Source organism: Mustela nivalis (genome assembly GCF_964662115.1).
Source record: "Mustela nivalis genome assembly, chromosome: 8".
Classification (NCBI taxonomy): Eukaryota; Metazoa; Chordata; class Mammalia; order Carnivora; family Mustelidae; genus Mustela; species Mustela nivalis.
In genome coordinates, this window is record NC_139027.1 from 40,779,388 (window position 1) to 40,804,844 (window position 25,457).

The 25,457-nt window shown below is 38.5% G+C and overlaps 1 protein-coding gene across 4 annotated transcripts in view; it reads right to left on the reverse strand.

Moving 5' to 3' along the window:
• DNAH6 (dynein axonemal heavy chain 6) overlaps positions 1-24,911 on the reverse strand; it is a 220,051-nt gene extending 195,140 nt beyond the window's left edge. For all 4 annotated transcript variants that reach the window (XM_082743451.1, XM_082743452.1, XM_082743450.1 and 1 more), the window contains exons 1-4: positions 24,717-24,911; positions 22,970-23,217; positions 15,477-15,653; positions 11,485-11,744 (exon numbers count right to left, since the gene is read on the reverse strand). In XM_082743451.1, coding sequence (XP_082599577.1) covers positions 11,485-11,744; positions 15,477-15,653; positions 22,970-23,194 — 662 coding nt within the window. In that variant the 5' untranslated portion in view covers positions 23,195-23,217; positions 24,717-24,911. The remainder of the gene's footprint in view (positions 1-11,484; positions 11,745-15,476; positions 15,654-22,969; positions 23,218-24,716) is intronic.
• Positions 24,912-25,457: the final 546 nt, after the last annotated feature.

Here is a 25,457-nt window from a genome sequence, read left to right on the forward strand (position 1 = left end):
ACATTTGTGAACAACCAAACTTTATTTGAAAACAATCAACAAAAACAAGGTGGTCACAAGGTGAGCTCTCTTTTCACTTGAATTGAGAATCATCACATTTGATGGCCAAAATTAACAAGACAGGAAACGTGTGTTGGAGAGGATGTGGAGAAAGGGGAACCCTCTTACACTGTTGGTGGGAATGCAAGTTGGTGCAGCCACTTTGGAAAACAGTGTGGAGACTCCTTAAGAAATTAAAAATAGAGCTTCCCTATGACCCTGCAGTTGCACTATGGGTATTTAACCCAGAGATACAGATGTAGTGAAAAGAAGGCCATCTGTACCCCAATGTTTATAGCAGCAATGGCCACAGTCGGCAAACTGTGGAAAGAACCAAGATACCCTTCAACGGACAAATGGATAAGGAAGATGTGGTCCATATACACTATGGAGTATTATGCCTCCATCAGAAAGGATGAATACCCAACTTTTGTTAACAACAGGGACAGGAGAGATTATGCTGAATGAAATAAGTCAAGCAGAGAGAGTCAAGTATCGTATGGTTTCACTTATTTGTGGAGCATAAGAAATAACATGGAGGACATGGGGAGATGGAGAGGAGAAGGGAGTTGAGGGAAATTGGAAGGGGAGATGAACCATGAGAGACTATGGACTCTGAAAAACAATCTGAGGGTTTTGAAGGGGCGGGGGGTGGGAAGTTGGGCCAGCCTAGTGGTGGGTATTGTGGAGGACACGTATTGCATGGAGCACTGGGTGTGGTGCATAAACTAAATTCTAGTACACTGAAAAGTAATTAAAAAGTAAAAGTAATTAAAAAATAAAAAATTTTTAAAAAGGGAAAAAAAAGAAAATCATCACATTTGTGTGCTCCCACCCCAGCCTGGGAGTATATCTCATGGTTTCCTCCAGAGACATAGGTCTCACCCCACTTTTTTCTAACCCTCCTGGCTTTTGGCTACTTTTTCACCTGCATTGAAAAATGTGCAGAACTTCTCTTTAACTTGTAGAAAGCGTCCCTCTATAGAATGCTTTTTCTTGATCCTGCTGCCCATTTAACTTAAAATCGTATGTATTCCTCTTTGTCTTAAACTTCCTTTACAATGGTGTGTATTGAAGGGCCATATCCCTCCCATCCATTCCTTCCCAAAGTTTCCAAAAACCGATTTTGTTTTTCATAACTCTAATAAAATTCTTCTCTCACAGATGGGCAGGGACTTCCTTCAAGCCCAGTTCTGCTGGCAGATATAAGGGGCAAGCAGGGTCAAGGAAAGCTTTGCAAAAATTAAGAGGGCCTATGCACAGTTCTCTGTAATCTTCTTCTTAGACTTTCCAGTTTGTTACTGAGGGGGTTACTCTGCAAATACGCTGCTTGGGCCTCTGCTCTCCCCCCGCCACACACACACTTGGCCTCCGACCACACATCCATTCTGGAAGCTTATCCACTGCACTTCACCTATGCAGACAACTGCCTACTCAGCATTGCTTGGCATCCAGGATTCAGCCTTCAACTTCAGCTGCTTCTTGGATAGTTGCTTAGGATTTTTCTTTCATCAAAGCCTTTCTTTCAGGAAATAGTACAAAAATTTACTTAAAGATTTAAAAAGAGCACCTGGGTGGCTCAGTGGGTTAAAGCCTCCACCTTTGGTTCAGGTCAGATCTCAGGGTCCTGGGATGGAGCCCCGCATAAGGCTCTCTGTTCTGCGGGGAACCCACTTCCCTCTCTCACTCTGCCTGCCTCTCTGCCTACTTGTGATCTCTCTCTCTCAAATCAAATATTTTTAAAAAATAAAAAAATAAAAAGAGAACTTCATTTGTTCAAGTGCTGTGCTATAAAACTCCTACTTTGCTGATAAACCAGATGGCTTTCTGTATTTTACTAGGAAAAAAAAAATCAGGGGTGTATTCTTGCTGTTCAATGTAGAATCAGGTCAACTTATTTTACTGTAGAACCTGTATCTGTCCATCTAAAATGAAACTTGGACTCCAAGGCTTCAAAAGCAGCTATGTCTTATTTGAAAGAATCATATGGAATAAGGGAATTACACGATCCTGTGGTAGTTCATAAAATGTCCTTAGTTCTCATTTCAGTTTTAACTCAAACTGTACCTACTAGGGTTCTAAAAAATGTTAGTTTCTTCTCCTAGAATTCCTTGATTTTCCAAAACAATAAGATCTCGATGGGAGTTGTTATTTAAAATGGGAGTTCTATCTGTGACTGAAAATGTTCCAGTTCATCTTTAAACCAGTCTACCAAGACAAATGGTGCAGAAACATGGTTTGTCTCCTGCTCAGAACTTTAAAGAACCTCCTTATATCATCAAATCCAAATTATTCTGCCAGGTGTTTTGTCATTCTCCTCTTGCTTTATATTAGTTCCTTCTTTGTCTCACAAATTGCCCTTTTTCATCGGGCTAATTTATCATATCCCCCTTAGGCCATGTTTGAATGCATACATGTCTTTCTTTTTTCTTCCTATCTCTTTCAAATTTCTGATTTCTATATGCAAAAAAGTAATTACCTACTTTAAGGTAGTGAGATGTATTGAATAAGTTCATATGGGCCTAAGCAAATCTAAATTCTCTTATTATTTTCATAATTACATAGTTTTATTGTTATAATTTCAGCATATTTATTGGGTAAAGGTAAGCAAGCAACTGCCTGAAAAGAAATTAGCCAATTTCCTATGTTCTATAATTATAAACCTCAATTTATTTGCTGATGTTCAATATCATGAATCAGCAGGGGTTTAGATCTAACCTAAACTAGAGAAGAGAAATGGTTTACTTGGCTTCTGATTTGATTAACCAGAAATGATGAAATATCTGATAAGGAAATCCTTTTTGCCTAGAAAATTAAACAAAAGCATATCTAAGAAGAAACTTCCAAATTTCTGTAAAAAGAGAGTGCTCTAGGACCAGTGCTTCTCAGTATGGGGTCCCTGGAACAGCAGAATCAGCATCTCTGGGAACTGCAATTTCCCAGGCTACCTTCCCCACCTACAGAATCAGAAACTCCAGTGGTTTGCCACTCTGTTTTAACAAGTCCTGTAGGGCTTGCTTGAGAACCCCAAGTCCATGGTGTGCAATACTGAGTTGAATACTGGAATAATCTGGTGAGTTTTAAAGAAATACTGTTGCTCAAGCTCCACCACAAATCAATTAAATAATGTCTTGGAGCAGGGCCAGGGTGATTCTCATTAATAACCAAGGCTGAAAACCACTATTCTATGTTCTAAAAATTTTTGCATGAAATCAAATTATTACCTATTAAATTGCCATAGCTCCAGAATAGTGCCAGGACATGTATACGTGTGTTTGAAAGAAGGGTAAGGAGACAATATGAAGCTGAGCATTTTCGATGAGCCCAAGTGAAAATATGAGGGGCTTTTAATGTTTCCACGTGCTGACTAAAATTTGACTCATCAGATTTATTTATTTATTTATTGGCACACACACACACACACACACACACACAGAGGGCAGGAAGTTGCAGAAGGAGAGGGAGAAGCAGGCTCCCCATTGAGTAGGGAACACGACTAAGGGCTCAATCCCAGGACCCCAGGATCACGACCCAAGCTGAAGGCAAACACCTCACCTACTGAGCCACCCAGGCACCCTGTGACTCATCAAATTTAAATTTCTTCATGGACTAGCCCAGAAAACTGTTGTTGTGTTAGGCAAACTGGCAAGGTTCCTGATAACGTGGCTTCAAAATGATCTGTTATTACATAGCACATATATAACTCACAATAAAGTTTTTTGTAATTATGACTTCGCACAGAAACCACAGTGCTGCCATTGGAGAAAGTACCAAGCTGGCATCTGTGTTTTCTGTTCTAGGCCACTAAACAGGTAATCTTCCTGAAAGGACAGGATAATTTTAGTTTGAAATTTTTAAAGCTTCCTTAAAAAAATACTTTCAACCTAATAGGCTTAGGAACCATCTGAGAACCAACTTGATCATTTAGAAAGTAATATGGCTTGATCCAATGTAGCTGATTATATGGTCCTTCTATAATTATGTTTCACAGAGTCCTAATCACTGCATATGTCCCTCAAGAAGTAGTGTGGTGGCTCCACAGAACAGAAATGCATAATTAGCATTATTTAACTCAACCCCAGCACTACTGACATTTTGGGTCAGATAACTCTTTGCTGTGTGAGGCCGTCCTGTGCACTGTGAGCTGGTTAGCAGCCTCCCTGGCCTCTTCCCACCTGCTACCAGTAGCACCATCATCTCCAGTTACGACAAACAAAAATTTCTGCAAACATCACCAAATGTCTCCTGGGGGTGGGGTGGGGGGACAAAATCTCCCAGGTTGAGAACCAGTGATTTAATTTAATGTTTCTTAATTTCATATGATAACAATAATGTTTTAAAACCATCTATGTATTATTACCACTTATATAAAATGCTCCTGGAAATACACATTGGGAAACACTCTGGTAGAAGAAATATTGTGTCCTCTTTCTTGGCTTTCTATGGACCCTAAAAATGCTGGGATTTGGGGAGGGCTCTGCCATACATTCTGACGTGTCCTCTAAATTCTAATGGCTTTAAAATCAACATTGCAAAAAGAGGACAGAATCATAGAGTTGAAAGGTGGGAGTAGAAGACATTATTTTGAATTTCTATTTATAAATCATAAAACAATATCTATAAATATATAAATACTATGGTATTTACCATAGTCCTTCATACATTTGTACCTCAATTTCCTTACCTTTCAACTACAGAGAATACCCTTCTAATGAGATTCTTTTGAGGAAGAAATAACACTGATGTACAGAAAGCACAGTACAGCCTAGCATAGCATGTGTGACTCAAACAGCAGGGGCAGTTGTCATTATGAAGATGAGTACATTGGACATAGTGTGTGAGAGGCTGGGTTCTAAAGTCTGACTACATGGGTTTGAATCCTAGTACCACAATTTACTAGCTGTCTCAACTTGGTCAAGTTACTTTAACTCTGCCTCAGTTTCATCAATTGTAAAATGAATACATTAATATTACCTACCTTTAGAGTTGGCATGAGGATTAAATGAATTAATACATATGAGTAATTGGGAAATTTTGGTATCTGCTAAGAGTTGGTTGGTATATGTAGTATCGTGGTACAGTATCCACCCATCAATTGCAAAAGTCTGGTTACCACTATGGCCTTATAGAAGCACCCACAGTTCCTTATCAGTGTGATCAAGATTCTATTTCAATTACCAAAATAAAAAAATAGCAAAATATGGGCATATATAAATAAAATAACAGGAAGATGAGAGGTTTTACAGATATGGAAAAGAAGCCCACATCTACTAGGGAGGAAATCGTCAGACACCAACAGTGGCTCCTCTTTCATGAGTACAAAAAAGAAATACTTAAATATTGCCCCACCAGTGGGTCTTCTTAGCTTCGGCTAAATGCTCAGGTTAATAAAATTTCCATGGGCTCTATTTGGCATGGCTCTACTTAGAAGGGCATAGGGTAGGAACTACTTCTCACCATCAGGGCAGCATCAGAACTCTCTTTTTCCACGGGGCTACTTGCAGGAATCTAGCAGCCACCCAGGAGCTACCCTCTCCCTAGATGACCACTCAGATGCAAGGACACAAGCTCCACACTGGGTGGGTATGGAAGCCTGGCTTCAAAGCTTCATTACCAACAGGAGCCAGTATCTCTTACAGTAACTCTATAAACATAGATTTCAGGATTCCTGCAAGAGACATGCCTACTAAAAGAGTTATTTGAGAGAAAGACAGAGAGAGAGAGAGAGAGAGAGAGAGCGAGCAAACACGGGAGAGGCAGAGGAAGAGAGAATCTCAAACAGACTCCCACCAAGCACAGAGCCAAACGCAGGACTCAGTATCAGGACCCCAAGATCATGACCTGAGCTGAAACCAAGAGTCAGATGTTTAACTGACGGAGCCATCCAGGCACCTTGAATTTATTTACTTTTCTAAGATGTATTTATTTTTAGAGAGAGAGTGCACACAAGAGCAGGGGGCAGGGCAAAGGAAGAAGGACAGAGAGGATCTCAAGCCAACTCCCCACTGACTGGGAGGCTCTGTCACAAACCATGACCTGAGCTGAAACCAAGTCGGACACACAGCCAACTGAACCACCTAGGTGCCCCTAGAATTCATTTAGTCTCTCCCAATGTGTATATAATTTATAAATCAGGGGCCATTTTTATCAGAAGCAATGTTGCTTAAAAATAACAAACATTCTACTCTGATTGGGATACCAGTGAAACAGAGCTTTATAGTTAACTAAGCTCAGATTCTCGTACAGAGGAAATTGCTCTACAGTCCCCTAGAGCAACACTTCTAAAGCTACATGTCCTTACATACCCATACAAAGGTAACATTCTATAACACACACCAGTGAAGACATTAATTATAAGTTCTTTATATTAGAATAAGAAAAATAACATACAAGGTATTCAGGGAAATATTCAATACTGAATTTGATAAAACTTCCAAATAAAGCATAGCTGATAAGCAACCACACCTGGGACTAAACTCTTTTGAAGTAGCCCCCTGAATTTCTAATCTAGACATGATGAGTGGTCTGTTCAAATTCTTGACATGCACCACTACTGAGAAACTTTGTTTACAGAAACAGTAGACAAAAAAATGGCAGATGATTTATTGCTTTGTCTTTTATGGTTGGAAACTCCCTTTTATATTAACTAGAATTTGGATAATTCGTTCTCTTGAAATTGAGAACCAAATGTACCACCATTCTTTAATTCTAATAGCCTTCCCTTTTCCCTTTTGATAGTGCATTGTTGAAACTTCTTGTGAAATGCAAGTTGACTTAAAATTCAAACATTCCATATCAAGTATTTCAGAAACAACGGTGAAGCAATCTCTGAAACACAGAGATCTTTTCTTTAGGCTTAAATCCCTAAATTGTACACTAGATCGTACACTACAAATCAATAGAGAAGCATTTTAAGTATTGTTTTTCCAAAGCTGAATTCCAAGATGTTTTGAATTCTTAATCTTTGTCAGTACATGTTGACACATTTCCAAGCAGATCCCTAATTTTTTATTACGTTCATTCAGGTGCTCAAATGTCAATGAAGTAATCCAGTTATGAAACCAAGAGCTATACACTAAACCTGCACAGTTAAATTGTTTGCAAAATACTTTCGAATTCGTGACAAAAGTTTTCCTTTGGATCATCAATGCATTTAAATCTGAAACAACAAAAAATGGTATTGTGCTCATATTTTTTGTTATGTCTTGGACTTTATTGTAGTCACAATTTTGATATTTAATTTGAAATTCACAACTGCAAGGAAACATTCACCTATGGGCATTCCTTTGCAAATAAAATAATTTATTACTTGAATGTAAGATTGTCAGAATAAACTCTAGATGTAATGTATATTTTTAAGAAGCATTTCCATAATGTCTCATTTGCCTTAACTATTTCATTGCCAGCAGCGTCCCCCCGCCAACAACAAAGTTCTTCCAAACATTTCACTTTTGTGATTCTACATAGTATTGTTATCTAGCAGTTACTACTTACTATAGGTTCATCAATATTCAATAAAACTCCTTTTCTGCAATAAAATGTCCTGGAGTGTGTTAATTAATTTCTGTTATCTGATATGTTGATCTGGTAGTCGTATTTTTTTTGTCAGGTTTATTGGGGTACAATTTACAGAGTAAAATTCCCTCTTTTTTTTCTTTTCTTTTCTTTTTTTCTTTTTCTTTCTTTCCTTAATGTCCATCACTCAGTTACCCCAGCTACTAGTAGTATTTTTGATAGGTTTCCTTTGCTATTCTGGTAACAAATAGAATCAAGAAAATGTCCATATAGGCTATTAAAATTGCAATTATGCAATAGTGAGTTTTTCTGACATTAGATATTAATTGTGTGTTCTTCCATTCCTAGCTTAAGTCTATTGATGAGATGTTAATCTAAAAACAAAATTTGGTTTCATATTTTGTTCTTCAAAATGCCTCAAAAAGTTCAAATCCTTTTCTGGGTACAGTGAATATCTTTTGGTAAGGTGTTGATACAACTTCCTTGGAACTACTGATTCATTTGATAACATTTCCATACAAAGAGGTGTTTAGGCAAAGGATAGAAACACTACTGTGATTCACAAATCCAAGTTTGAGATCATTCTAATTATGTTGCCTAGTTTACAATCTTTTTCCTTTTAACCACTGTGTTTATCTTATAGTTCCCATAATTTTCTAGCTTTAGCAATAAATTCTCAGAGAAAGACATAACTAAATGTAAATAGGTCTATGAATTAGAATAATTAATATTATAAAATGTTCATACTACTCAAAGCATTGTACAGATTCAGTACAATCCCTATTAAAATTCCAAAGGCATTTTTCACAGAATTGGAACAAACAGTCCTAAAATTTGTAAGAAACCACAACAGAATCCAGATAGCCCCAGCAATCTGAGACAAAGCAAAACTGGAGATATGCTCCCTAATTTCAAACAATATTACAAAAGCTAAACTAATCAAACCAGTATAGTATTGGCATAAAAGCAGACACACAGATCAAGAGGACAGAATAAGGAATCCAGAGATAAAACCTGTATATATGGTCAATTATTTTATTACAAAGGAGCCAAGAATATACAGTGCAGAAAGAACGTTGTGTTCAGTAAATGGTGCTGGGAAAACTGGACAGCTACATGCAAAAGAATGAAACTGGATCACCATCTAACATCATACACAAAACTGAATCAACATGGATTAAGGACTTGAACACAAAACCTGAAACCAGAAAACTCCTAGAAGAAAACATAAGTGGTAAACTCCTTGAGACTGGTCTTGGTGATGATTTTTTGGATTTAACACCAAAAACACAGGCAACAAAAGCTAAAATAAACAAGTGGGACTACATCAAATTGAAGACCTTCTGCGCAGTGAGGGAAATCATCAAAATGAAAAGGCAATCTACTGAAAGGGAGGAGATATTTGCAAATCATATATCTGATAAAGGATTGATATCCAAAATAGATAAGGAACTCATACAACTCAATAACAAAAAGTGAAAGGATCCAATTAGAAAATGGACAGAGGATCTGTATAGCTATTTTTCCAAAGAAGACAACAGGCACATGAAAATATGGTCAACATCACTAATCATCTGGGAAACGCAAACCAAACCACAATGAGGTATCATATGACACCTGTCAGACTGGCTCTTATCAAAAGACAAGAAATAATAGGTGTTGGCAAGGATGTGGAGAAAAGGGAACCCTCCTACACTGCTGGTAGGAATGTAAACTGGTATGAGTACTAAGGAAAACAACATGAAGTTTCCTCAAAAAACTAAAAATAGAGCTACCATATGATCCAGGAAATTCACTACTAGATATCTATCTGAAGAAAACAAAAACACTAATTCAAAAAGATATATGTCCCCTTATGTTAACTGCAGCATTACTTACAATAGCCAAGATCTGAAAGCAATCCCGAGTGTCCATTAAAGAAGATAAAGAAGATGTGGTGTGTGTGTGTGTGTGACTTTTCTCCACTTTTCATCACTTCCACCTGGTTCATCTCTCACCTGGATAGCCATCAAATTGGTCTACCTGTTTCAGCCCTTGCTTCTCAAAACTCTAATCTCTACACAGCAATTAGAGCAGTCCTTTTCAAAAATGTAACTCAGATCATAACACTTCTCTGCTTGAAGTCTGGCTATGGTTCTCCACTTTTCTCAGAGTAAAAGCTAATGTTCATACTATGGCTGGAAAGCCCCTTCATGATCTGCACCCTAGTTTCATTCACTCTACTATGGTCACATGAGCCTTCTCTTTTCTTCCTGTCTATACCAGGTATGCTCCTGCCTTAGGATATTTGTATTCACTTTCCTGCTGTCTGGAATGTTCATTTCCCCCCACCAGCACATCATTCACTCCTTCTCCTTCCATTCCTTACTCAAATGGCAACTTGTCAATGAGGCCCACTCTGATATCTCAGTTAATTCACAACTTCTTCCCTAGAACTCCCAATCTCCTTCACCCTACTCTCTTTTTTTCTCTAATACTTATCACCATCTAGCGTTCTCTGTAATTTACTCAGATACTGTGTTTATTATTGTCTCCTTCCACTAAAATGTAAGCTTCATGAGGGCAGCGATTTTGATCTGGATGGTTCAATAACGTATCTCTAGTACCTAGAACAGTTAATGCTACAGAGTGGGTAATCGGTGCATTTTTGCCGAATGACTGGATTCTTACAATCGTCTCTGTTCTTTCTTCAAATTATCTCACTCTAATTAAGCTCTTTGAGATTTATAGTAAATCTACCTTTTAAAAATTTTACTAAAATGTTATTCTTCTCTCCCTCTTTTTTCCAGAAGGAGAGAGGTCCTCGGTGTTACCTAAGTCAAAACTACAGTGCTGCATAAGGGAGAATAAGAGAATTCTTAAGAATTCTTTATCTTCCCGGGGCACCTGGGTGGCTCAGTGGGTTAAAGCCTCTGCCTTCGGCTCAGGTCATGATCCCAGGGTCCTGGGATGGAGCCCCGCATCGGGCTCTCTGCTCATCAGGGAGACTGCTTCCTCCTCTCTCTCTCTCTGCCTGCCTCTCCGCCTACTTGTGATCTCTGCCTGTCAAATAAATAAATAAAATCTTAAAAAAAAAAAAAAAAAGAATTCTTTATCTTCCCATGTAGCAGAGAATGGGAATTTGGTGGTAAAGCTAAACTACTGTCACCTTCCCAGGAAAGACTATCTTGACAGCTGTTATCAATCCAACTAAACAACAATGGAGGAAAGCCAGTATTATCTTTAAAGTAATTCATCGGGGCACCTGGGTGGCTTAGTCAGTTAAATGTCTGCTTTGGGCTCAAGTCATGATCCCAGGTCCTGGGATCCAGCCCTGTGTCCCTCCCTGCTCAGTGGGGAGCCTGCTTCTACCTTCATCCCCCTTATACTCTCTCTTACTATCTCTCTCTCTCAAATAAATAAAATCTTTTTAAAGACTCATATTTGTATGATTCTTCTAATTATTTCAACTACAAATGTATTTAATAATAATACAGTATATGTGAGTGTGTGTTACTAATCTGTATAAATACCTTAAGTTATCAAGCTCCTTCCATTTCTAAAAAAATCTTTATCTCTACTAAGGGAAGTTGAAACAACATATAAAGCAAATCATGTACCTACTTTTTGTATCCTGCCATCTTCTTTTCTCAGTAATCACAAAATATCAAAATTATCTTTGGAATACTGGTTAACAGTAGATGACACTATATAATATAAACATAGAAGAAGCACAACAGTGCACTACTCTGTAAAATAATGTCTACAAGGAAAGGAAAGCTAAATGGAAAAAATAAGTAATAGTATTGTGATCAAAATTCATTTGTCATTTGATGATAACCAAATTTATATTTGACATTTATCATTAATGCCCAGCCAATTTGGGCTACATTTGAAATCTTAATTGAAACTGTTACTGTTTAATACATTGTTTTATAAAAGAGAACTCACCTGAGATTATATGTATCATAATCAATGGAAGATGTTGGCACTGCAGGGATCATGTAAAGAAATCCAAGATGTTCATTTTCACGTATTATTTTAATGATTTGCAAGGGATTACAAATGTTGGCTTTAATGACTTCTTCCCGGTCATGGAAAACGTACTTAGGGTATGCTGAGGAACTAGTCCCATAGAGACCTCTTCTTCCAATACCGGCATGGGACTGTTTAGCAGAGGGAGTGAACAACTCAGTAGAGGGCCGCTGGGTCTAAACAAAGCCAATTTTTTAAAATATGAATTTTTGCAAAAAACAAAGTATAAAAAAAAGATAAAGTATTAACCTCAAGCACTAGTTGCCATACTGTTTGACATGTTTGGGTTCAATGGCAAACATTTTTGAACAGAAAAATTCAAATTATTATAAGGTAGAGTTATATTCCTTCCCAGTACTCCTTATCCAGGTGTCCATCCCCTTTCTCAACCCCTCAGCATCGCTCCCATTGCCACCTTCTCTCCTTTAATTCTGTGTTTATTACATCAAAACACTACCAGCTCTCTGGGGTTCTCGGGAGCCCAGCACTCGACCTGCTCAGTTGCTTTGCATCCATCTTGACTATGGCCTCTCCCTTCAACCTCCTCACCTAGTTCTGAGGACCTTTATGCTTTTCAGTGAGTGAAATCTTAAACAGCCATTATTATGGCTCATAATAAAATCCTTTTTAGTGAATGTAAGGGGTAGTTACATTGAGTATTGGGGATCATTATATAATAATAGCCTTGCGACACCTGGGTGGCTCAGTTGGTTGGACAACTGCCTTCGGCTCAGGTCATGATCCCAGAGTCCCGTGATCGAGTCCCGCATCGGGCTCCCAACTCCACAGGGACTCTGCTTCTCTCTCTGACCTTCTCCTCACTCATGTTCTCTCTCACTGTATCTCTCTCTCAAATAAATAAATAAAATCTTTAAAAAAAAAATAGCCTTGCAGAAGCCTACATGCTACAAACTCATGATTGTCTGCTCTGTAGACCAGTGCTTCTCACATTAAAATGTCCGTGTGAATTCCCTAGGTGTCCTGTTAAAATGCAGATTCTATCATCAGTCTGGGGTGGAGCCTGAGATCCCTGAGATCCCTCATTTCTAACCTGCTCCCAGTTGCTGCGGATGCTGTGGACCACCACTGGAGCACCAAAGCTAAGTCCCCACCATGGTCACACACTTGAACTTTGCTCTAATCCCCCCGTTCCACTGTCTGTGCTCTCAGTGCCATTCACACTCCTTTGTTCCTCCCCCCAGCAAACGCTGGGGCAGCATCATATATACCCCCTCATCCCACAGAGAAGGTTGATAACCACATTTCAGGAAATTTGACACTAACTTCAACTGTTACTACCTGGTCCCACCAGTAGGGGAGCAACTGGCATCCTGACAAAAGAATCACCATGGCAGACCTGCTTTTTTGCATAACTGATCTAAATATATAAATGATACCTTTATTGCCCTCTGAGCATAACTAACAGAGGCTGCCATTTGTTTTTTTTTGAGATTTTATTTATTTGATAGAATAAGAACACACAAGCAGGGGGAGTGGCAGAGGGAGAGGGAGAAGCAGGCTCCTCACTGAGGACTTGATCCTAGGACCCTGGGATCATGACCCAAGCCAATGGCAGATGCTTAACTGACTGAGCCACCCAGGAGCGCTGGGGCTACCATTCTAAGAGAGACTGATAAGCACAATCCCTATGAAACAACATCCCCAGAAAGGTTGTATTCATAGATCCCATCTTTCTCCCTCATTAAATACACCCCAATGAATAGGAGTTTCAGATAAAAATCCTATGAAGTTTAGAGCTGAAGAAAATACATCTTTGAACTCAAAAGATACAATGTGCTTTTTCAACTTAATGGCCAGAGGCAGCAGCAACAACACTGTTTTCTTATATAAAAGAATAGGCCAAACCAGATACCCTTAAACCAGAGAAAATACACATTGCCTTCTCCCAATGTTTCAACAAGGGCTGAAGTCAACTTTAATATTTTTATGGGACTAGAGTATTAATATTTTTAACAGAAAATGCATGTATTTTCTTTATTAAACCCTTCAAAAGTTTTAGTGTCTTCTAAGTATAAGATTTCTTCAACAATAGGCCTATATATTTTCATCTGAGTTCTTATTTCCAGTTATGTAACTCAGTGCAAAGATATGATTCAATTTAAGCAGCCTTACAAGTTCAGATTTTGTGGGGGAGGTAGAAAAAGAGTGAAAGAAGTATGTATGTATGTATGTGTGTGTGTATTTAAAGATTTTATTTATTTATTTGAAAGAGAGAGTGTACACACTCAAGCAGGCACATGAGTTGAGGGAGGGGCAAAGGGAGAGGGAGAAGCAGACTCCCCACTAAGCAGGAAGCCTAACACAGGGCTCAATCCCAGGACCCTGAGATCACGACCTGAGCCAAAGGCAGATGCTTAACCGAGTGAGCCACCCAGAAACCCCACGAAGCATTTATTTATAAAGTATGGAACATTTATAAAAGTAGTGTTCTCTATGCTGGATGTCCAGTCCAATTTGTTAAGTCAATCTTCCTTATTTACCAGAAGCAAAGCCTTCAACTGTCTTCTTTTATCTCCCAGGGAGTCCTCACTGGTATATTTCCATTCTAAACTCGTTCTGAGAAATCAATATCCCCCCAAAATGACCCTCTTTTCAGAATAAATACCCTTTTCTTTTTATATGGAATATCCATTTCCTCTATGTTTCCGTATAACCCCTAACTTTTACTGAATTATTCACTTAACTACAACTATAACCAGGTATAACACACAATTTAACATTCCCTTTTAGCCCTCTCCCTTCATCCCAAATGTGCATAATTTCATTCCTCTCCTTTAAATTGAAGATCATGATGCTGACTTTATACCAAATAAACTAATTTATGGGCAATCAGAACTTTCTTGGCCCTACTTAAGATAGCTTGCTCTCCTTCCCTGTTTTAGAGAAACAAAATTAATTGAGGCTTTATAATTTCATACAATTGATCGTTTAATATTCTTTGAGGGTGATCTCACCCACACCCACTTTGAGTCTCCTTCCATCAGCTTCTCAGACCCACCGTTCTCCCACCTGATCTGCCTTATTAACTTTCCATCCATCCCTCCAAGCCTAGTGCCATTCACTAGAGCGGCATTTCCTCCACTGACCCTTCCCTTCACCACCAGGGGCAAGCATTCCTTTCTATTCAGTTCGTCACAGTTTATACTTTAAATGACCAACGAGAGCTCAGACTGCACCTCACTGAGTCTGAGCGCTTACAGAGATTCTGCCGTCTTCAAGGTGGAACCTGTCTTCACCTGTTCCTCTCTGCTACTGTAGCCCAAAGCCTGAAAGACGCTAGCACTGAAATGTTCAACGGGTCTCAAAGGATCCTCTCAAAAAGCTCGGAGAATTCTCAGCTCTGTTGGCATTTTTACCATGACTGTGTCCACATTTTCTTCTGCTTCTATTCCTCTGTTTAATTATCCACAGCTATTTACAGAGAGCTGTGCTCTTGGTGATTTCTCCCCAGAGCTACTACACACTTATTCCTTTCAAGGCAGCATGCCACTCTACAGCTCGCCAATCACAGAAGCTGTCTTTCTAGCTAGTTTAGTTTCTATTTTATTGCCTTCACCAAGGTCTTCAAAGATTGTCATTTTGGGTAATAATGATGTAAACTTCACAAAAGGTAAAATAAAATTCAAAACACTATTATGTCTTCTTTAATATGCAAGACAAGATCAGAGGACACTGAACAGATGGTGCAAGTTTTCCTTTATGATTTTCCTCTACTGCCTAAATTTTCCTGGAAGAAGAACTGAGAAGTACGGTATTCCCCAAACACATTGTGCAAACCTGAGAGAGAAGAATTTTGCAACTATTCTTATGAATTATAAGAATGTTAGCAATATTATAGGAAACTAAAATTAAAGTGAAAGGCTCAATTAAGTTCTTTAATAATATACCTTTATTTTCTTTGCCGCAGGGTCTTGGTGCTCAGGATACTGAATAGATACTTTGGAAGAACCTCTTCCTTCACTGCTTCTTGGAGATTTTGTGATTCCAGAAGTGAGTAACTGAAGTCGGTTCTGCTCATATATGTATTCTGGCCTCTTACGATCTTGGTACGCTTTTAGCACTGGCTTTTGGGAATAAAGAGACATGTTAATCTTTTTAATATTAACATAAGCTTGTCTTATTCTTTGGACTCTATTCCTGTTGGAAACTGATCTTCCTGGACTAAATTCCTATCAAAGTCACAAACATTGTGGTATTATCATCATGGTCTGGCCACAGTCTATCACTACACTAAGACTTTTCTATTTGGTTTCTATCGATTCTGTCCCTTAATGACCAATGAGTACTTCTAGGAGTAAGGTTCCGACAGAAAAGGCTCAGAAGCATGAAATCACATATGCAATAATTGGGCATTACAAGCCCCCACCATTCACTACAACAGTTATTGTGAGAAGAACTGCACAATCCTCACACTCTACCCAAAAGTCATTAATCAATTTCCATAGCTACAACTGATTGAACTTCAGATTAAGGCAATTAAAATCCAGCATTCAACATGATACACTATGCAAGGAATTCACCATAATGGCTTTACATTTCTAAGCATCATGAGTTTAGCATGATAGCTAATCTCTTACAACTAGAGTGAGAAAAAAATGGAGTAAGCATAGGAATCAGCTGTTTAAATTACATTTGGTTTTGGCTAAAAATCCCTCTTGAGCCATTCACTGAAGAACGGGAAAAAAACTACATAAATGGAGGCGGGAGGATCTCAGCTATATAGCAGTGTAGAAAAGAAACACAGACCAGACCATAAGGTAAGAAGGGGGAGAAAAGCTTCTGCACAGCGGGTGAAACCGTCTACAAAGTGAGAAGGCAATCTACCAAGTGGAAGAAAGCATTTGCAAATAATATAGTGATGGGGGTTAAGACACAAAATATATAAAGAACTCATACAACTCAACAGCAAAAAACAAAATAATCCAATTTTTAAAATGGGCAGAGGATCTCTATAGACACTTTTTCCAAAGAAGACATACAGATGGCCAGCAAGTATATGAGAAGATGCTCAACATCACTAATCATCAGAGAAATGCAAATCAAAGCCACAATGAGATACCACCTTACACCTGTCAGAATGGCTGTTAACAAAAAGATAAGAAACAAGTGTTTGTGAGAATGTGGAGAAAATTCAAGAATTCCTTTACAATTTACTTTTAAATAACAAAGCAACAAGCGTATATATATATATAAAGAGAGAAAGAAAGCAAATATGGCAAAAAATTAACAATTTTTGAATCTAGGTAGATGGTACATAAGTATTCATTTTACTATTATTTCAACTTTTTTGTATATTTGAAACTTCTTATAGTAAAACACTGGGAGAGGGCGCCTGGGTGGCTCAGTTGGTTGGACGACTGCCTTAGGCTCAGGTCATGATCCTGGAGTCCCAGGATCGAGTCCCACATCGGGCTCCCAGCTCCATGGGAAGTCTGCTTCTCCCTCTGACCTTCTCCTCATTCATGTTCTCTCTCACTGTCTCTCTTTCAAATAAATAAATAAAATCTTTTTAAAAAAAAAAACACTGGGAGAAATTGAATTTTTCAAATAAACTGGCAAAAATACAAAAAATTAGATTATTGTTTATTTTTGTAGATGATTTTGTTGTTTACCTAAAACACTTGAGAAAATAAACAAAAAGCTAGCACAAAATTAGCATCCAGATATAAAACCTGTTTATAAATTTATTAAGTAAGTAAGTAACACTCATGGTCATGGAAGAAAAAGCAAACAAATAAAATTCTATTTTGTTCTTTACTTGAAAAATTAATTACAATAAAAGTCAATTTTAAGTTAACCTATAAACTTAGTATGATCCTGATAGGATGTCTTAGAGATTAGACAATCTGACCCTAAATTTAATACATAAAAATCAATTAAAAAGAATAGCCACAAAAGTTCTGGGTGGGGAGAAGAGTCATCAATGAACACCAGCTCTGCCAGATATTAAAATGTTTTACAACTACAGGGGGCGCCTGGGTGGCTCAGTGGGTTAAAGACTGCCTTCGGCTCAGGTCATGATCCCACTGCCTTCGGCTCAGGTCATGATCCCATTGCCTTCGGCTCAGGTCATGATCCCACTGCCTTCGGCTCAGGTCATGATCCCAGGGTCCTGGAATCGAGCCCCACGTCAGGCTCTCTGCTCTGCAGGGAGCCTGCTTCCTCCTCTCTCTCTCTCTCTGCCTGCCTCTCTGCCTACTTGTGACCTCTGTCTGTCAAATAAATAAATAAAATCTTTAAAAAAAATGTTTTACAACTACAATAATTAAGACTATGTATTCTGGACACATGAATAGGAAAACAGATCAATGAATCAGAATAGAAAGTCCAGTAATGGATTCCAAAATATTAAAGGGAACTGAATCTATAATAAAGGTGATAATTTTAGGAAAATGATATTATTCAGTAATTAATAATGAAATAGCTGGGTAACTGTTAGGAAAAAAGTTGGATCCTCTCATTCATTTCACTGGGAAAAATTCTGAATAGATCAAAGATCTAAATTTAAAATAACAAAAATAATAAAAATAATCCTGAAGTAATTTTCAAAGAGAAGTATCTATGACATCACTAGATAATTTTATCTCTAAAGTCTTGCTAAATGGAGTACCTATGTATTACACAATACTCAGAAGATATAAATTAATCAATTACATTAAAATTAGGAAAACTTGAAATTTTTATCATGCCTACCACAGATAAGGTCTTATTTCCTAATATATGAAGCACTCATGCAAATCAATAAGAAAAATACCAACAACCCAATTAGAAAATAAGACATGAAGATTCATATATGTCACAGACAGAAAAACAATAACTCCTAAACATATGGAGAGATGTTCAACCTTATTCAAAAAAGAAATTTAAATTAAAACTACTCTGAGATAGCATTTTTTTCTACTACTGAAGCAACATTTACTAACCAAAATTACAAACGTACATGTGTTTTGAGTTGGCAATCCCATCTCTAGGAAGTCTGCCTACAGATAGATCACATGTATGAGGTGACAGATGTCCAAGATTATTCACTGTAACACTGTTGTCATAAAAATATATTTTAAAAACCTAATCTATAAATTTGGGTCTTGCTAAATAAATTATGGCATATTCATCTGTGATAGGATATTATGATCTATGAAGAAAATTGGTATTAAAAAACTTTTTGGGGGCGCCTGGGTGGCTCAGTGGGTTAAAGCCTCTGTTTTCAGCTCAGGTCCTGATATGAGGGTCCTAATCTCAGCAGGGAGCCTGCTTCTTCCTCTCTATCTGCCTGTCTCTCTGCATACTTGTGATCTCGGCCTGTCAAAATAAATAAATAAAATATTTAAAACAAAAACCTTTTGAACTGAAATGAAATGACCTCCAGGCTATGTATTAAATGAAGAAAGCAAGGGGCAGGAAAGTTTGTTTAGCATGCTAGTTTTAGGGTTATACGGCATAATACATCTCTGAAAGCATACATAACATATGCTTTTCATTCGACTGGTTGCCTCTAAAGAAGGAACCTGGATGGATGAGGGACAGTGGAAGAAAATAGACTTTAACTGTGCAACTTCTGTACATTTTAAAATGAATTACTTATCTAAGAAGGACAAATTTTAAATTTTATATGGAAGGATAACTATCTAAAACAGAGAATATACACAAAATAGGAATAGTGAGGAAGCAGTTGCCTTCTACTTATCAAAATTATGTTAAAAAACCACTGTGACCAAAACAATGTGGCTAGATCAGTAGAAAGAAGAATCAAGAATCTGTAAGTAGGTCTCAAAGGATATGAGAATTTTATACATGATAAAGGTGATGTTTTAATTTAGTAGGAAAAACGTGGTGCTTACAAAACATTTCGAAGAAAGTGAAATTAGTCCCTTTCCTCACATCAAATTTAAAAGTTCACATGAATGAAAGCTTTAAACGTAAAGCATAAAAATAAAGAATTGTAAAATGGGAGAAAATGTGGGGAAATGCTGTCAACAGAATGAGTATAAAATGGTGGTCAATGGAGAGAAAACAAAAGCCCAATACAAACAGAACGCTGCAATTCGGATAAGAACAGGACCCATTAACACAAGTCACATGGAGAGATGATTAGCAGCAGCCCATGTGAGGATGCAGTTTCAGCCTTCCCAATCAGGCAAAGAAAAAAGCTAGAAGATGGTGCAGGAAAACCTAGGAAAGGGTAAAAGTGAAATTTAACTTAGGCTGCACATAAGCACCGGTTTGGGAAACTGGTCCCCAAGTAAAATGTGTTTGAATCAAATCAAATTACATAGATATACTTTTTGCTCTTCAGCTCCACAAAACCAATCATGGAACTCTATCCCAAAAGAATCTAAGCACCAGTTGGGATGGATAATACAATGATTTTGCTGAACCACTGTAAATATTTGCAGAACAAACTTGCCAAAAGAGAATGAATGAATAAATTATGGATTATTCATGCAATGTGGGATAGGCAACTATTAAAAAGAATGTTACAGAAATATCATCTGAAGGGCCTCTGGGTGGCTCAGTCGGTTAAGCCTCTGACTCTTGATTTTGGCTCAGGTCATTATCTCAGGGTCATGATATTGCGCCTGGCTGGGTATGGAGCCTGCTTGGGACTCTCTTTTTCTCTCTCTCCACACCTGTACCAACCCCACCACCTACTCCTTGCCACACACTCGCACTCTCTCTAAAAAAAGAAATAAATATCATCTGACCTCGAAGAATGTATACTTAGGTGTAAAGAGCAACACGTAGAGTACTATATTTATATGTTTTAGGACAAATGTCCAGAAGTCTAAATATGTATTTTGTGTGTGTTCATCCATTTGTATAAAACTGAACGTGGGGAAAAGCAAGAAGTGATATATACTAGGTTGTTGTTATCTGTAAATACCATAGACAAAGGGTTCAGAGAGGGGAGAATTGTTAGGGGGAAATGTGGAAGAAGAACAGAAAAGGGAAAGGGAGCGAGAGAGAGGAAGGGAGAGAAAGGAGGAATGAGGGGGAAGGGGTAGGAAGAGAAGAAGAGGAAAATGAAGGGGAGGAAGAGAAAGGGTAGCAATCATGAAAAGAACATACCACAGTATTAACTCTATACAAACCAAACTACAGATACCTGTACACAAGAAATACATCACTTGAAAACAAAGCTACTTTCTCTCTGCATGATGGAAATTCAGGTCATTTTCACTTTATTCCTTATTATTTTTAGTACTGTATGAATTACCATATTTATGAATTAGTATATTGCTCTAGTCATCTATTATTAGTACCTAACAAACAGCCCCAAACTTAATAACTTAAAAAACACCTCCATTTATATTGCTCAAAAATCTACAGTTTAGGCAGAACTCACTGGGGACAGCTTGCCCCTGCTCTTCAGAGCATCAGCTAAGACAGCACAAAGGTTGGGGACTGGAATCAGCCAATGGCTCGTCCATTCACATGTGTGGCAGGTGATATGGGCTATAGTCAGGGACTTGTTCAGATGACATCTTAAGAAGAACTTTGTAGTCAAACAAACTTACGTAGTCTTGCCATTTGTTTCCACCACATTCCCTGTATTATTTTCTTAATAACATCTATCATTACATGACATTATTCAATCTATTTATTTAGGGTTACTAGCATGTCAATAGGAATCTTGTCTGCTTTGTTCATTGCTATATTCCCAGAGCATGGCCCAAAGCCTGGCGCATAGTGGGTACATAATAAATATTCAATATACACAAATTAGTTGCACTGAAGACAAATAGAACAACTTTAATCATAAAGGGTTAATGGCACACTTTTGCCAAGTGAAGGTAAATATGTTACAAAGAAATAAATGTGAAAGGTTTCAAAGTCCATGGGAGAAAAAGAATAGGTAGACCCTGATGCCCCACACATGTAATGCAGGCACACAGAATGAACTACCTAAAAGAGACAACAGAGGTCAGTGCCATAAGGTAACCTAAAAATAAAAATAACAGATCAGAACTATGGATGCTCAAGAATGTTTTCCTTCAAAAGGAATGAATACTGAAGTTTGAGAAACAATGGAGTAAGGATTAATATTCATAATACATATTTTTTTTCAAAACTCATAAACTGACAGGGGAAAAGGTAAGCAATCTGATTTTTAAAAATATTTTATTTATTTATTTGACAGAGAGGGAGAGAGATCACAAGTAGGCAGAGAGAGAGAGAGGGAAGCAGGCTCCCTGCTGAACAGAGAGCCCAATTCAGGACTTGATCCCAGAACCCTGAAATCATGACCTGAGTTGAAGGCAGAAGCTTAACCCACTGAGCCACCCAGGCGCCCCCTGAGCAATATTTTTCAAAATGAAAAATGTACTTCAGAAGTCCAAGAACTATACAATGACACTTCTAGGAATCTATCTTTATATGTACAAAAGCAAGGCCATTCGATGCAGCATTATCTGTAACCACAAAACAAAACAATAACAAAACAAATAGCCAATAAGCTGGACTCCCATCAAGAGGGCACCAGTTAATGGATATACAGTACGGCACACCCATGCAACAATACGGTGCCACTGTTAGAAAAGATAGCTCATTATGCATGCATTAGAAAAAGTTCTGTATGTTTATTTCACTTTGAAAATCGGTACATATTGCATAATCTTATTTTTAATTTTTAATTTTTTATTAACGTATAATGTATTATTAGCCCCAGGGGTACAGGTCTGTGAATGGCCAGGTTTACACATTTCACAGCACTCACCATAGCACATACCTTCCCCAATATCCATAACCCAACCACCCTGCATAATCTTATTTTAAAGTTATATATGTCTATACAGACACACACACACACTTGAAAAAACATATAAACAGCCTAAAGCGCAAACACTAACAACAGTAAGTAATATCCCAGGGTGCAACTGATAACCTTCACTTCTCACTTCATGCACATTCACTGCTCCTTTCCATGGATTTAGAATTATCCAAGAGCACAAATGGATTCTTAAAATTAAGTATTTCCAGACATGCACAAAAACTTTCATTTATTACTTTATTACTTTAGAAGTAATAAATGGATATATGTATAGAACCTATATATTACTCTTCCTAATATCTCAAAGAGCCTTACAACTTAAGACAATTATCTGTACTGTACATAATTCTAGAGAGAATTTATCTGCTAGAAAACTTTGTTCACCACTGTATCTCCCATCTTGAATAGTGCCTACAGCTAGTTTTGTTTTGTTGTTGTTGTTGTTGTTGTTGTTTTAATAAATGTTTACAGTGTTTACAGCTTCAAAAGGCTTAACTTTTGGGTTTTCATTCCTTCTTTGTTAATTAAGAGTCTGGAAATGACCAGTTCTATAGGAATTTTTCAACTTCCTGTGTAGCCAAAAGTGGCTAAAATGCTGGTTTTTGAACTTACCAGAGGCTCTAGTTTTATAGGCTGCTGTCGTTTTCTTGTTTTTTCTTGTGCTTTTGTATTGTGCTTAAATGTCAGGAATTGTGTGTCAAATTCATTTTCGGTGGGTACTACAAAACTCAGTCTACCCTTTGCTGCTATACTGTTCAGTCTTGCAAGGGTAGGGTTTTCCACCTGCTCTTCAATATTTTTTAGTTTGACATCCTCCTCTGGGGTGTGAAAAGCCATTCTCACTCCTGGAAAGACAGGGTCTGCAAAAGAAAAATTAAAGGTAGAGCAAAAGAACTGTGGAAGTGGGACTCGTGGATTTGACTTAAGAACTGTGGAAGTGGGACTCGTGGATTTGACTTAAGAACTAGGGAATGCTCACCCCGAAAGAAAACCCACAAAGTTACCCATTTCTTCCAAACTAAGGACTTGAATCAGAGAAATGAAAATGGCTGGTCTTCAAGTAGCTGGGGTGGGATCCAGGAATTTACATTTCTTTTTTTTTTTTTTAATTTTTATCTATTTTTAAAATTTCTTTTCATTGTTCCAGAATTCACTGTTTATGCACCACACCCAGTGCTCCATGCAATACGTGCCCTCCATAATACCCACCACCAGGCTCACCCAACCTCCCCCCGCCCAAAATCCTCAGATTGTTTTTCAGAGTCCCATGGTTCATCTCCCCCTGAAAAACCCAACTTTTGTATCAATGTGGACAGGACTGGAGGAGATTATGCTGAGTGAAATAAGTCAAGCACAGAGAGTCAATTATCACATGGTTTTGCTTATTTGTGGAGCATAAGAAATAACACGGAGGACATGGGGAAATGGAGGGAAGGAATTTGCATTTCTAACAAGTTCTTAGATGCTGCAGATGCCACTGATTAGGGGTCATACTGGTCTAGATTTCAAAGGAAGAAAAGAATTGCAATTGATATTGAGATGATTTTCATGCTGTGCATGCAAAATATCTTCAGGGGAGCTGGTTCATGTGCAGGTAATTTTAATGCAGGCAACCTGAGCCTAGGTACTCTAAAACCAAAAACCCAAACCCAAAACCCAAACAAGAAACAACCAAAGGGAAAAATAGGAGTTGACGACTAAATCTTAAAACACTGCTCCTGGAGCTTTCATATGCATGAGAAAATTGTTAAAATGCACATTCTGATTCATGACACTAGAACTAGGAGCCTAGTAGTGGTCTTGCATCCTCACCACCACGCCCACCCCACCAGACAGGTGGAGATACTTTCCTTCAAAGCAGTACCATAGCACATACGGCCTTGAAACAGGTGTCAGCAGGCCGAGGTTTTAGTCTAGATCTGTGCTGGCTCATCAGAATCTCCTATGCAATTTTAATTTTCCAAGTAGCCATATTAAAAAAAAAAAAAAAAAAGAAACTGGTGAAGTAAATTTTTAATAATGTGCTTTATTTAACGTATCCAAAATATTCTCATTTCAACATGTAATTAATATAAAACTTATTAATGTTTTATTTCATTGTTCGGTACATCTTAGACTTCACATTTAGAGAAGACTCAACTCAGACTCGCCACTTAACGGCCACTGACTATCATATCGAGCAGATCTTGGACAAGTCTCCTGAAACATCTATTCATCACTTTCCAGCCCTCTAAAAGGATAAGTAGGTAGTAAAGGGCCACTTTCTCTGCTTCTCTGAGCCTTATCCTATGCGTTCCGAAAGCCAAGCGGACTTTGGAAGTCGGAGTCTGGCCCCACAGCTCTATTCCTCAGCACTCACCAAGTCAGCCGAGGTGGCTGTAGCGACAGCCGCCGCTGCCGAGGGTCTCCAGAGACAGCAAAGCCAGGGCTGTTAGTAGAAAGCTGACTGTAGCCGTCCGGAATGTTTGCTGTTGCCTAGCAGCCACCAGGCCTCTACCGACGTGCAATGCGCCTGTGCGCGACCTGTCGCCACGGCAACGCCTCAGCCAACCGCAGCTCTGAGTCCCTGAGCCCGCCGGCCAATTGAGCCAATCAATGCCTCCGAAATATTCTTTCGCCGCTGGTTGGTGGAGAACACCCAGTCCACCTGCGTGGTCGCCCCTCTGCGCAGGCAATTGAACACTGCTTGGGCTGCCGGCAGAACGGTCAAAGGAGGTGGCCAGCTCTTCATTTTTGCGGGAATCTTTTGTTTCTTTTCAGGAGGCACGAGACTGACCTGACGGTTCCTTTAATTTAACTTTTCCTAAGTTAGAAGAATCAAGAATCTCCGGAGAGGGAAGTGCCTTGTGCAGACAGTTCGAGTTCCGCTCTCGAAAGGGGCAGGGGAGTGACCGTCCAGCATCTCTGTCCCACCCACCGGCCTCCTCCCCGGAGCGTCTATGGGTCAAGGAACGTGGGCTGTTCTTCCCCTCAAACTCCTGCGTGACCTTTCAAGGAATGTTCTTTTCCACCTGGAGAGTAACCTAGTGTCAGGCACAGCAGGAGCGCATGTTACTTAGTACCAACGCAGACTCTGGATCTTGTTCTGGCATTTAGGGCC